General features: G+C 37.9%; 1 protein-coding gene across 3 annotated transcripts in view; it reads left to right on the top strand.

The window, feature by feature from the left end:
• CPNE8 (copine 8) overlaps positions 1–12,095 on the top strand; it is an 85,759-nt gene that overhangs the window by 54,653 nt on the left and 19,011 nt on the right. For all 3 annotated transcript variants that reach the window (XM_068166569.1, XM_068166562.1, XM_068166579.1), the window contains 3 exons: positions 928–1,003; positions 4,269–4,322; positions 7,330–7,391. In XM_068166569.1, coding sequence (XP_068022670.1) covers positions 928–1,003; positions 4,269–4,322; positions 7,330–7,391 — 192 coding nt within the window. The remainder of the gene's footprint in view (positions 1–927; positions 1,004–4,268; positions 4,323–7,329; positions 7,392–12,095) is intronic.

The following is a 12,095-nucleotide window of genomic DNA, read 5'->3' as shown; positions in this document are numbered from 1 at the left end:
GCCTGAATCTCCCCACCTCCAGCTTCATTCCATTCCCCCTAGTCCTATCACTACCTGAGATCCTGAGAAGTCCTTCCCCAGCCTTCCTGTAGGCCCCCTTCAGATACTGGAAGGCCACAATGAGGTCACCTCGGAGTCTTCTCTTCTGCAGACTGAACAGCCCCAACTCCTTCAGTGTGTCCTCATAGGAGAGGTGCTCCAGCCCTCTGATCATCCTCGTGGCCCTTCTCTGGACACCTTCCAGCACCTCCGCATCCCTCTTGTAATAGGGGCTCCAGAACTGGACACAGTACTCCAGGTGGTGTCTCACCAGGGCTCTGATGGTGTCTAATATCCTAAGCTGAGTGGCTTCAGTGGACTGCTTCCCAGTTGGGAAGACACAGCAGCTGAAATATGCTTTGGGTATTCCCCTTGAACGTACTTCTTAATGCTTTTAATGTCACGTTACACATTGGTGAGGTCTCTGTTTCGCATCCTTTCACACTTAATGCCTCCCTTTCTCTCCGGTAGTCTTACATACAATGCAGTCTGTGGTTCCAGTGGTCATTCAGTGATAAAATGGTGATAATCTTTGATAGCCCACCTTTATCCTTTTTTTTAGGATTTTGTAAGCTTATAGTGGAGTCAGATCACTAATTTACAGTCCAGTTCTCATTGTGCAGCTAGTTTGAGAAGAAGTAATAAAGACTTAAGCTAATGTGACCGTTTGAGTTTTGATCTCTACATATTTTATCACTAATAGAGTGACCACACAATAGAGGAAGAAATACTGTGTTCTTTTAATTTATTTATTTTTTAAAGTCAGTGATATGTTTTGCCATTGCTCTTTTCTGGAGTGACAGAGCATACTGACTGTGCTTCTCTTTTAAATTAGTGTTTAAATTAGTAAATGCTGTGCATTTGATTTGAAACTTTTTTTTTATACAGCCATGACTTCATCGGGGAATTCACAACAAGTTACAGAGAGTTGTCAAGAGGACAGTCTCAGTTCAACGTGTATGAGGCAAGTATTTCCTCACTTTCAGCAAAGAAACGAGAACAGTTTCAAAGTTTACGTGGCAAACTGGTCAAACCTGCACAGTGTTTGTCAAAGTCAAGCTTCAGAATTACTTCACATTTCTCTTTTTATGACCAAAGAATCCGAAACTGTTGCTTCATAAGGATATTTAAAGACAACTAGGTTAGACAGTTTAACATTGAAACCACTTATGTCCCTCAGAATAAATACTTGATACATTTTTATGAGGTGTTAGGTATGATTATTTTAAAGTCTTTAGGTCAGCATCTGTGTTTGCATCATTAATACCAGCATCATGCTGTTTGCTTGCATGGTGTCTCTCAGAACTGAAATGTGTTTTCTTCTTCATGGAAAAATTCTTGATAATAATGAGAAGCCAAGCCTATGTGGCTATAAGCCTGCTTTTTTCTTCTTCTTCTGTGGTGTACAGACCTTTCTCATTCCTTAAGCTATCCTTTAATTGGTCTTGGACTAATGCTGTTAAACTTCAGTATTTTGTAACATATTGTTCACCTAGATTAGGAAAACATAAACATGGTTTAGGCAGGCACTAATAGAGGAAGAAAGGTGCTCCCATTACATGCTTTGCTTTTATTTCGAGATGATCAAAGGTGCTGCTGTGCAAAGGAGGACAAAGATAACTAAAAGCCTTGGAGTTTTCTTATTTAGATCCAGGATCAACCCCAGAGTTACTGTAATTTACAGCAGTTTCCTATGGATAGTGTCATAGCACAGATAACTGTGGCAAGTGCTTTCTTCTTACGTAACTAACGTTACTCCTGCCCTACCAAGAATATTTTGTCTTAAGTAATTTTACATTGTCTTAAATATAGTATCAAAATCTTACCCAGCAATAGCATCTCGTGTTTGCTTCTCCATGTTACAATCCTTCGTACTTTGGTATGGTTTACTACTTCTCTGGAGCCCTTAGCACAGGCAAGCCATGGACTTGGATCAGGTCCAGAGGAAGGCCACATAAATTATCAGAGGAGTTGAGCATCACTCCTATGAAAAAAGGCTGAAAGAGTTTGAAAAAAGGCAGAAAGAGTTTGGTTTGTTCATCCTGGAGAACTGAAGGCTCTAAGGAGACCAAATTAAAGAGGACCTATAGGAAAGATCACAGTATCACAGTATCACTTAGGTTGGAAAGGACCTCGAGGATCATCGAGTCCAACCTATCAACACAGACCCCATGACTAGACCATGGCACCAAGTGCCACGTCCAATCTCCCCATGAACGCCTCCAGGGTCGATGACTCAACCACTTCCCTGGGCAACCCGTTCCAATGACGAATGACTTGCTTGGTGAAGAACTTCCTCCTCACCTCAAGTCTGAACCTCCCCTGGTGCAGGTTGAGACTGTGTCCCCTTGTTCTGGTGCTGGTTGCCTGGGAGAAGAGGCCAACCCCTCCCTGGCTACAACCACCTTTCAGGTAGTTGTAGAGGGCAATGAGGTCACCCCTGAGCCTCCTCTTCTCCAGGCTAAACAATCCCAGCTCTCTCAGCCTCTCCTCATAGGGCTTGTGTTCAAGGCCTCTCACCAGCCTTGTTGCCCTTCTCTGGACACGTTCAAGTGTTTCGATGTCCTTCTTAAACTGAGGGGCCCAGAACTGGACACAGTACTCAAGGTGTGGCCTAACCAAAGCAGAGTACAGGGGCACAATGACCTCCCTGCTCCTGCTGGCCACACCATTCCTAATGCAGGCCAGGATGCCATTGGCCCTCCTGGCCACCTGGGCACACTGTTGGCTCATATTCAGGTGGCTGTCGATCAGCACACCCAGGTCCCTCTCTGTTTGGGAGCTCTCCAGCCACTCCGACCCCAGCCTATAGCGCTGCATGGGATTGCTGTAGCCAAAGTGCAGCACTCGGCACTTGGACTTGTTGAATGCCATCCCATTGGACTCTGCCCATCTGTCCAGTCGGTCGAGGTCCCTCTGCAGAGCCTTTCTACCCTCTAACTGACTAACATAAGATATGGGCAATCGTTTTAGCAGGGTCTCTTGTGACAGGACAAACATTAATGGTTTTAAACTAAAAAAAGTAGATTTAGAATAGATATAAGGAAGAATTATTTGTGTTATGAGGGTGGTAAAACACTGGAACAAGTTCCCCAGGGAGGTGGCAGATGAGCCTTCCCTAGAAACATTCAAGGTCAGGTTGGACAGGGCTCAGAGTGACGTAATCTAGTTCATGTCCCTGCTATTTGTGGGTCGGTCAGACTAGATTACCTTTAAAAGTCTTTTCCAACCCAAATGATTCTATGATAAATATTTTATAGCATTTAAGTGGCTAAGATTTCAATTTGGAATGTTTTAATTCTTCTTGTTGACAGAACATCTGTGAATAGTTTACAGTAAAACTTGGCAGTAAGACATAAGGATTTGAGTTTCCTAGTTATACAGAAGATTAATCAACCTAATTAACAAACTAATGTTTTATTTCCAATTCCATGTGCAATTTTGGAAAGAAAAAAAAAAAAACAAGAGTAGCTATTAATGTGACGAAGTTGACAATTACCTTTAAATGGATAGGTTTTCAGAAGGTGTATATATATTTATTTATTGGTGGTTACAGTAAGAAATTTTTTAAGTGGGGGTTCAAGACATTCGAGAAATCTGTTTCATTCTTTGTAGTCCCGTCCCACCAAGATTCATGTGCATGGGGAGTGGGTTGAGCCTCCACAGCTGTACACTAGTGAGATGGTAGTCTGGCTGTTTTCAGTTTTCTGGCACTGTATAATCTGTCCCCTCAATTGCTGTCAGACAGATCCTGTCATTACAGCAAATAAAGAAACCAGGAGAAACAACTCTTCTCTTTCTTAGATAATGCTGAGAAGAATGTGGAAACAGGATAACTGGAATATAAAGAAGATGCATTGTGAGATGAAGTGGTGACAGTACACTGGAACACTGGAATCAGGATTGCAGAAAAATGCAGACTCTTGTGAAAATTCAAAGTGTTTCACTGAGCACTCAGATTTAATGAACACTCTCACTTGTGTTTCCTTAGTTCTTTATTTGTCAAATGCAAGTAACAGCACTGGCTTGCATGGTGGGTACCATGAGTTAAAAATCACCAGTTTTCAAGTATGGATATATACCAGCATTGAAATACACAAGTAAACAGTAGCTGAACAAATTTAGAATCCACTAAAAATAGACTCCCTTCTGTGTTGAAAGTATCTAACACTTCTCTTTATGTTAAATCATAAATCATACTGCTTTAATATTTGTATTTATATTTCTAGGTAATAAATCCAAAGAAAAAAGGAAAAAAGAAAAAGTATGTTAATTCTGGAACAGTAAGTAAATATACTTTATGCTACCATATGCTTTCTTCTTTTCCTTTGAAACACAGTGTAATTGACTTGTAATGTAATAGTAGTAGAACATATAGAATGCCACAACAATAAACTGTTTTACAAAAGCATTTATTTTCAGAATTATTTTTTTTTTTGAGTCTGATAAAAGCTCTGTCCAAGTGTGCTGTTCAAGTTGCCAGTGGCTTCCAGACTGAGTTATGCCAAAATTTCAGTCTAATTCTTGAACTTACTGGACTGAATGCTATTAATTTTAATCTGCACTTTTAAAAGTAAATTTTCTTATTACATTTAACTGCTGGGCTAGCATCAGTAGAAGTTAGTATGCTTATCATGGCTAAACCAACAAGAGACAACATTAATTATTACCAATGGTTTTTTGTGTATTTATGTTGAAAGATCTGTTAGTGTTGTTTGGGATGAGAGTTTAATGTGCTTTTGTTCATATTTTGTTTTCTGTTTTGTGAACAATTTGCTAACAAAGCACTTCAGCACCTTTTCAGCTTTGGTGTTCTGGCATCCACGATGTTAAATTCTGCAATATTTATCTTCATTTTTTATAAAAGAATTGTATGTTGTAAAACATAATCAGATAAAAGAAAATGGTTTTTGAAAACACACCCAGCACATGGGTTTTTTTTCTACATGAACAGTGTCACTGAAATGAGCAGGGCTGCTTTCACTCTGAACTGTAGCCTTGAAGGAATGTTACATCATTCTAACATTCTGTGTAAGTCTGCTCATCAGGAGCAAGATAAACAATTATTTTCTATCTCTGCTTTAAATCATAAAAAATAAGGAGAAGCAGCTTGCCTATGAAAATGTACCATACAAGGTCTTATTTGTTAGACTGAGGTTTGTTTTTCACTAACATACCTTTTCCTACAATTCAGCATGTTGAAATAAAGTCCTACTCTGCTAATCTAGGGAGTCAGGAACGTAGGAAAAGTTGTTGTTTTAAATCAATACTGAAAATAAGTGTACTCAAAACTGTAAGCATGAAATCTGGCGTAGGGTGCAGAAGAGCAAAAAATGTGTTTACCTGCTAAATTTTCTAGTCTATTTTGGTTTTAAATGTTTTAACTCGTATTTGAACAGACAAAATCAACTGCCTTATTATCCTTTGTCTCAATTAATGCAAACTTCCAAAACCTAGCCATTTTATTTCCTCCTTCCTTCCCCACTGTTGGTTTTGTAATTTTTCAAGTCCTCTTTGTCCCTTTTGCCCTTACTTCAATTATGCCTCCCTTACACTTCTCCCAATTTACAGTTTCCTATGTGTTTGCCTGCAGTTTTGTTTTTCTTATCCCTGCCGTTCAGCCAAAATATTCTTTATCCTACGGATTTCAAAATTTTCAAACCAGACACCAAAACGTGAAGCTGGCTTCTGGAGAACTTTAAAGTCTGTATAGAGCATTGACTGCACTCTCACTGCTGCTTTTAAGCACTATGTGCATATAGTACCCATGCCAATTCATAATTACTTAAGGGATCAATTTAAATTCAGACAGATAAACTACATTATAAGCAGAAATGTTTCAGAATACATAATTAGTTTTGAACATAGTGAAGCAGTGAAATCTAAAATTCACTATAAAATAATCTTGGTGGTAATTGTCTGTGTGGAAGTAAACACTTTGGCCACTTTGGAAGGGTCTTGTCTGTTTCCATTTACCAATTTTTAATCAGATTCTCTGAAAATAGTTATTTAACTGGCTTAGGAACCAGGTGACCAGCTGTAGTAATGGATGAACCATTAAAATAGCTGTCCAGTGGGAAAATGTGTAGGCATTTCAGTGTTATGTGCAGCTGGACTACTAGAACTTTGTTATGGTCTTCTGTTCTCTACAAGAAGGCTAGTTGGATAATTTTGAACTTCAAATTTACAACATAGTAATATTTTCAATATTTATCTTGGAGGCAAATCAAATTTTGTTACCAACTTCCATCCCTTTTATATTCTTTGTATTATCTGTAAATTTGCTTTCACTTCTTGTTGTGAGAATTTTGTCTCAAGTTGTAAATAAAATGAAGTTGAATTCTTTGCTGCATAAATGTTGTGTGATGTGTGAAGATCTTAAATACTGGATCTTTCACACTTGAATTTATACTTCTCTGACTTCTGTGCTGGAAATGCCAGTAATATCTTTAGACCACTGCCTGTGTTTTGGATGCCTATAATTACTGAATGATAAAAACTGTCACTAAAGCAATTAATCTTTGCTTTTAAATATATATAAATAAATACATATATGTATTCTCCACTTAATTTTTTTGTGTCATATATGTATAATTTACTGTCTTCTTGCATTCCTGTTTTGTATCAGTACTTTATTCTACTTTTAATGTGCGATGAGAAATGACATAAATAATTGCAACTGAGTTCTTCAGTGTTCTTCACTGAATAGATGCATTATCATCTACTCTCTAATATTTGGCAAGATAATATAGTGCATAGTGACCAGAAGATGTGCATATGGTAACCTGCCCTGGAATACAGTGTACCATCCCTTACCTTACTAGAGAGAGAGAAACAAAAACCCCACAAAAAACCCCACCACACAAAAAAACTCAAACAAACAAAAAAATACAAACAAAAAAATTCCAAACAAAGCCAACACCAACAAAAAATAACCAAACAAAAAACCCCACCCCAGCAATAACAACAAAACCCTAACAACCAAACAAAACCCAAACCACCGCCACCACAAAAAAAACAAACCAAAACGGAAGCAAACAAACCAACCCTAAACACAAAACCTCAGCAATTGTAGCAGGCTTCCATATTTGTCTCTTCCCTTTCAAGATCTGCCTGTTGAAATAATTGTTGATTTCTTTCTTTCTTTCTTTCTTTTTTAAATATTGTTTTCACTGATACTGTAGGAAGTTGCATCTTAAGGGCAGAACACTAAACACATTATGCTTATGTCTCTACTTGTTCAACTGGGAAATGACAATTCGTGTCTGACTGTCTTTTATTTGTTTTCAGGTAACGTTGCTTTCCTTCCTAATTGAAACAGAAGTTTCATTCCTTGACTATATTAAAGGCGGGTATGTGATTGGCAACAAATCTTTCGTGTTTTCACAGTCTCATTGTGCTGCACTAATAATTTGTTTGTGTACTTTGCATATATTGACTGTAGTATCTGTGAAGGGCTGGGTTTTTTCCTTATTTTAGAGGCTGTATTTTCCTAAATAATACCTGCAGATGATTATTGATGTAAGTTAAGTTATGGAACTTCGCTTCTAGTGTTGGAATTGGTGTTAGTACTGAAACACTGAGTAGTGATGTCTGTGACATCAGCCAGTGAAAATTGGATTAACCAGAAGGGAATTAACTGTATACTATTAAATTAGTAAAATGCCTTTTTATTTTCTCTAATTACACTGACCTTTGGTGTATTTAATATTTTATATAGAGCTTTTCCACTTCAAAGGCATCTTTTCAATACTAATTATGGGAGATTCATACCATGTTCAGTTTCTCATTTATTGTCATTTTCCCAAAAGGGAAGTAGAGACAGAAGTATCAAATGGTTTAGCCTAGAATATGCCTGGAAATCAGATCAAATCTCAGAAATTCCTGGCTCTTAAGCTGCCTGTCAAATAATCTCAAAGGTAAATAGAAATAATTTGTTAGATGTTGCTAGTCACTTAATGTGGATTTTTGAGGCACACAGTCTTTATTTTAGAGCATTGATTATCTGTGAAAAAAGAAATTTTTCAACAAGTCTTTAACCAGACTTCAGTGGAACTGAAAAAAATCTGTGTTGTGTTTTGGTGGTAGCAGTATAGGACTTGACCTTTGTTCCCAACAGTGGCAATCCATCAGCTGAGAAACTGCTTAAGATTTATTCCTAAAATATTCATCATTGACGTTTATTAAGTTAAGTGACACTCCCAATCATAACTGTTAGCTACAGAGAAACTGTCAGTAAGCTAGCTTGACTGCCATAGCAAGGCAAGGGTTTAAAAACATAAAACTTGAAGTTATATTCCTTACTGAATGGATAGCTTGTAGATCATTGTTAAGATATACTGCCAACTGTTGACCCTTAACCCACAGGCTGCTGCAGAGTGGATTTCTTTTTTCTCTGCCAAGAACTATCAGCCTTTTTGTTTCAGTTCTCCCAAACAGTTAAATTTTCAAGTGAGAACATTAAAAAATATATATTTTCACTGAGGATGAATTCAGGTTATGTATCTCAAAACACTGTGTCTTTTTACTTAAGATTAAACCTGACAAGAATATTTTATGCATAGTACTAAAAAATGGGAATCCTTCACTAGGTTTTTAACAGGGGTGGAAATATGTTCTCTTTAAAATTCTTATTGAATATCTTTAAAGAAATGTGAGATTTGACTTGCTCATTCTTTGGTGGCTGAACATATTTTCTCATTTGGATAGAACCCAGAGCTGCAAGACTTCAGATATGATGGTTTAATATTAGAGTGTCACATGGTGTATATAGAAGGGGTTATAGGTGGCCTTCACAGGGAGTTGTATAGGACCATTACTGAGACATATAAATAGTGGGACACATTAGTGGAGGGAAGGAGCTTTGTCAGGGAACAGCTATCACTCCTCAGGTTTTCTGGGGAGCTAGGAGCGGGATTGGCTATCATGACTGGCAATATGTCTCACTAGCTAGCTCCCAGTTGTACACTACATGGGCAAGGCAATCAGGGCTGGCCCAGAGATGCTGGCCAGGCTCTAATTAGAGTCTAGATCATCAAGAAGTGGCCAGGCTGAGAATGCAAAGTGCAGATACAGGTCAGGATCACGTCCACTAACTGCCAGGCAAGCTTATCACAGAATGGTAAGAACAGAATAGAATAGAAGTAACCAAGTTGGAAAAGACCTTTGAGATCAAGTCCAACAACTCAAAAGGGAACCTCTGCAGATCATCTAGCCCAACCCCCTGCTAAAGCAAGTTTGCCTGGATCAAGTTTCACAGCAGTGTTTCCAAGTCAGTTTCGAGTGTTTCCAGAGGAGACTCCACCTCTCTGAGCAGCCTCTTCTAGTGGTGCTATCATTCTCACAGTGAAGTTCTTCCTTGTTTTTAAGTACATCAAGAAATAAAAGATGCAGAAGAAAGAAAAAGAAGATGGTATTTCACATAAATTAACTGCATTTAATTTGGTTCTAGAATAATGTGTTACCATGAAAACACTTATTAAAATGTCATCCAAATTAATTTCCTAGGCATCTTGTTTGGCTTTCATAGATGCATCTGATGTTGCCATGACACAAGGCTTTCAAATTAGTCTTCCTGTATTTATTTTTTTTTAGTTATGACTAGCTAATATTTTCCATCCTGGTGAAACAGTGGATAAATTTCACACAAAATAAACATGTTCACATGCACAGAGTATTATATGTAGTTTTGAAAGTATTTTCCCCAGTGGTACTAATTTGAAATTGAATTGTTTGTTTGAAAGACCCAGTTTTGTGTTCAAAAATGTTCAAGTACATTTTGACTACAAGGGTCGACCTTTATTTTATACCTTTTTACACCGTATTACTCTTTTTCTCAGAGGACAATGGTGCCTTGTGAAACTTAGTCTTCTGTGTCTCTCTTCCATAAGATCATACTCAGAAGGATGTTTCTGATATAGAGCAATAGAATCATTTAGGTTGGAAAAGCCCTTTGAGATCAAGTCCAACCATAAACCTAACACTGCCAAGTCTACCACTAAACTATGTCCCTGAGCACCATGTCTAAATGTCTTTTAAATATCTCAGGGATGGTGACTCAACCACTTCTCAGGGCAGCCTGTTCCAGTGCTTTACAAGCCTTCCAGTGAAGAAATTTGTCATAATACTCCGATCTAAACCTCCCACACACAACTTGAGCCCATTTGCCCTTGACCTATCACTTCTAATTTGTGAGAAGAGGTCTCCCCGCCACTTCCTTTTCTCCATACAACTTGTGTTGTGTAATATATGAAACAAAATGGTTGTTGGAAACACAAGGCAATCACAGTACAAGTTTGTCCTAAGAGAGTTTGTTCTCTGTAAGACATGTATGACATTCCCTGGGTCACTGAGTCCATAACACAAAGTGACAGTTTCATTAAAGAGCATGATCCATTTTCCTGAACTATATGGACATTTAATGGCATTTTAGAATACCAAAAATTTTCCATGGTGTAGCAGGTACCCTGGGGGCTCTAAAATAGTATTAGGAACTTATATTTAGAAAACTGAAATCTAATCTATGTACAGTCATCTGTAAATTGCTGAAATTCAGTATCTAGTTTAAGTTTTTACATGTTTCTCTGTATTGGTATCAAGTGAAATATACATACAGATGGAAACAACTTCTAGAGATACAGAGATCTGTTTTGATCTTACATAAAATGATTTTTGTAGTTGTCAAATCGGTAGATACTGTAACATGCACACTCTTCTGCTTGTGCAAAATTCACAGTCCACATTACAGTGGATGAAAAAAAATTGAAGAGGGAGCTTCTTTAGTTTCCTAGATGAGTTTCTGTCATCTGAACCTGCATACATTTAATACAGATACGTTACCCTGAGGAATACTCAGGACTAATGCTGTCAGTCATTACTTGTAGTCATATGAAAATTGGCTTTGTTCTTTTTGCCATTAGATATAAGTTTTCTGTTTTTTCTTTTGTTAGCCATTTTCCTTTTCAGTCTTACATTACTGTGCTTTCTCTTCTCTCTGTTTTGAATTCAGAATTTGTGAAACTTCTTACCAACTGGATCCGAATTGCTGATCCAGAAAATGAGTTTGGAAATAAATTTTGCTTTTCTTATGCAGAGGAAAAGCTGTTTGAGTGGGTCAGGTTTTTTCTCAGCAGCTCATTCTGCAGCATGCTGAAGGATTTCTGCACTTGATGCACCTGATAGGTAAAGCTTGGAAGAATCTTGGTTTACTCTTCAAACACTGCACCATACCAAAGCCCTTTAAGTTTAGGTACAGGGTAATTGTAGCCCAAATGCTGTTTTTTTTTAGCAGTGTCAATAAGTACTCTGAGCATAAATTTGGAAAAATGGTATTGTATTAAACATCTTTTGGTGGTTTCCCTAACCTTTTAATTTGTGAGGAGGAAAACTTTTCTGTACACTGTGGTAAAGGTGATGGAAAACTGATCAACATGCACTTCTTAGGATCTTTTTTTCTTGCAACCAACAGTGCAGAAATACATTGTGTTGAAGAAGCCATCAGACCTGACATTTTGAGTACAAATGAAAAAAAATGTGACTTGTCATGCCATTAATTTTCTTTGGGTGAATCTGTATAAAGCAGGATGCAGAAGTATTGGCTGAAAACTTCTCTCATAAAGCTATAGATGGAATCTGAACTTTCTAGAAATTGCAGCAACTTTCACTAGTTTTTATTTGTTGGAAGTCCATATTGAGGCCATATTGTTTGCAGACATATTCCAGGCTACCTATATTCCAAGGACTCTTCTTGATGCTGTGGGCACTGGTAGGCTTTTACCACTTTTGAGAGACAGAGTCCACCCGTAACCTCATTTAGTTTCTACTAGCCTGGATCAATATGATAAAATGATTCTATGGGAATTTTTTTTTTTCCACACACAGCTTTTTATGAGATAAATAGTAATTTTTGTGGGTGTAGCTGGTTTAGGCTCGAGGTGAGGAGAAAGTTCTTCACAGAGAGAGTTGTTGGCCATTGGAATGGGCTGCCCAGGGAGGGGGCGGAGTTGCCGACCCTGGAGGTGTTCAAGAGGGGATTGGACGTGGCAGTTGGTGCCATG

The sequence above is a fragment of the Melanerpes formicivorus genome, unplaced genomic scaffold, assembly GCF_026170545.1.
Source record: "Melanerpes formicivorus ecotype bairdi unplaced genomic scaffold, bMelFor1.0.p_v2 SCAF_3, whole genome shotgun sequence".
Lineage (NCBI taxonomy): Eukaryota > Metazoa > Chordata > Aves > Piciformes > Picidae > Melanerpes > Melanerpes formicivorus.
The sequence above is the reverse complement of the archived record's forward strand: the minus strand, read 5'-3'. Positions and strand labels throughout refer to the sequence as shown.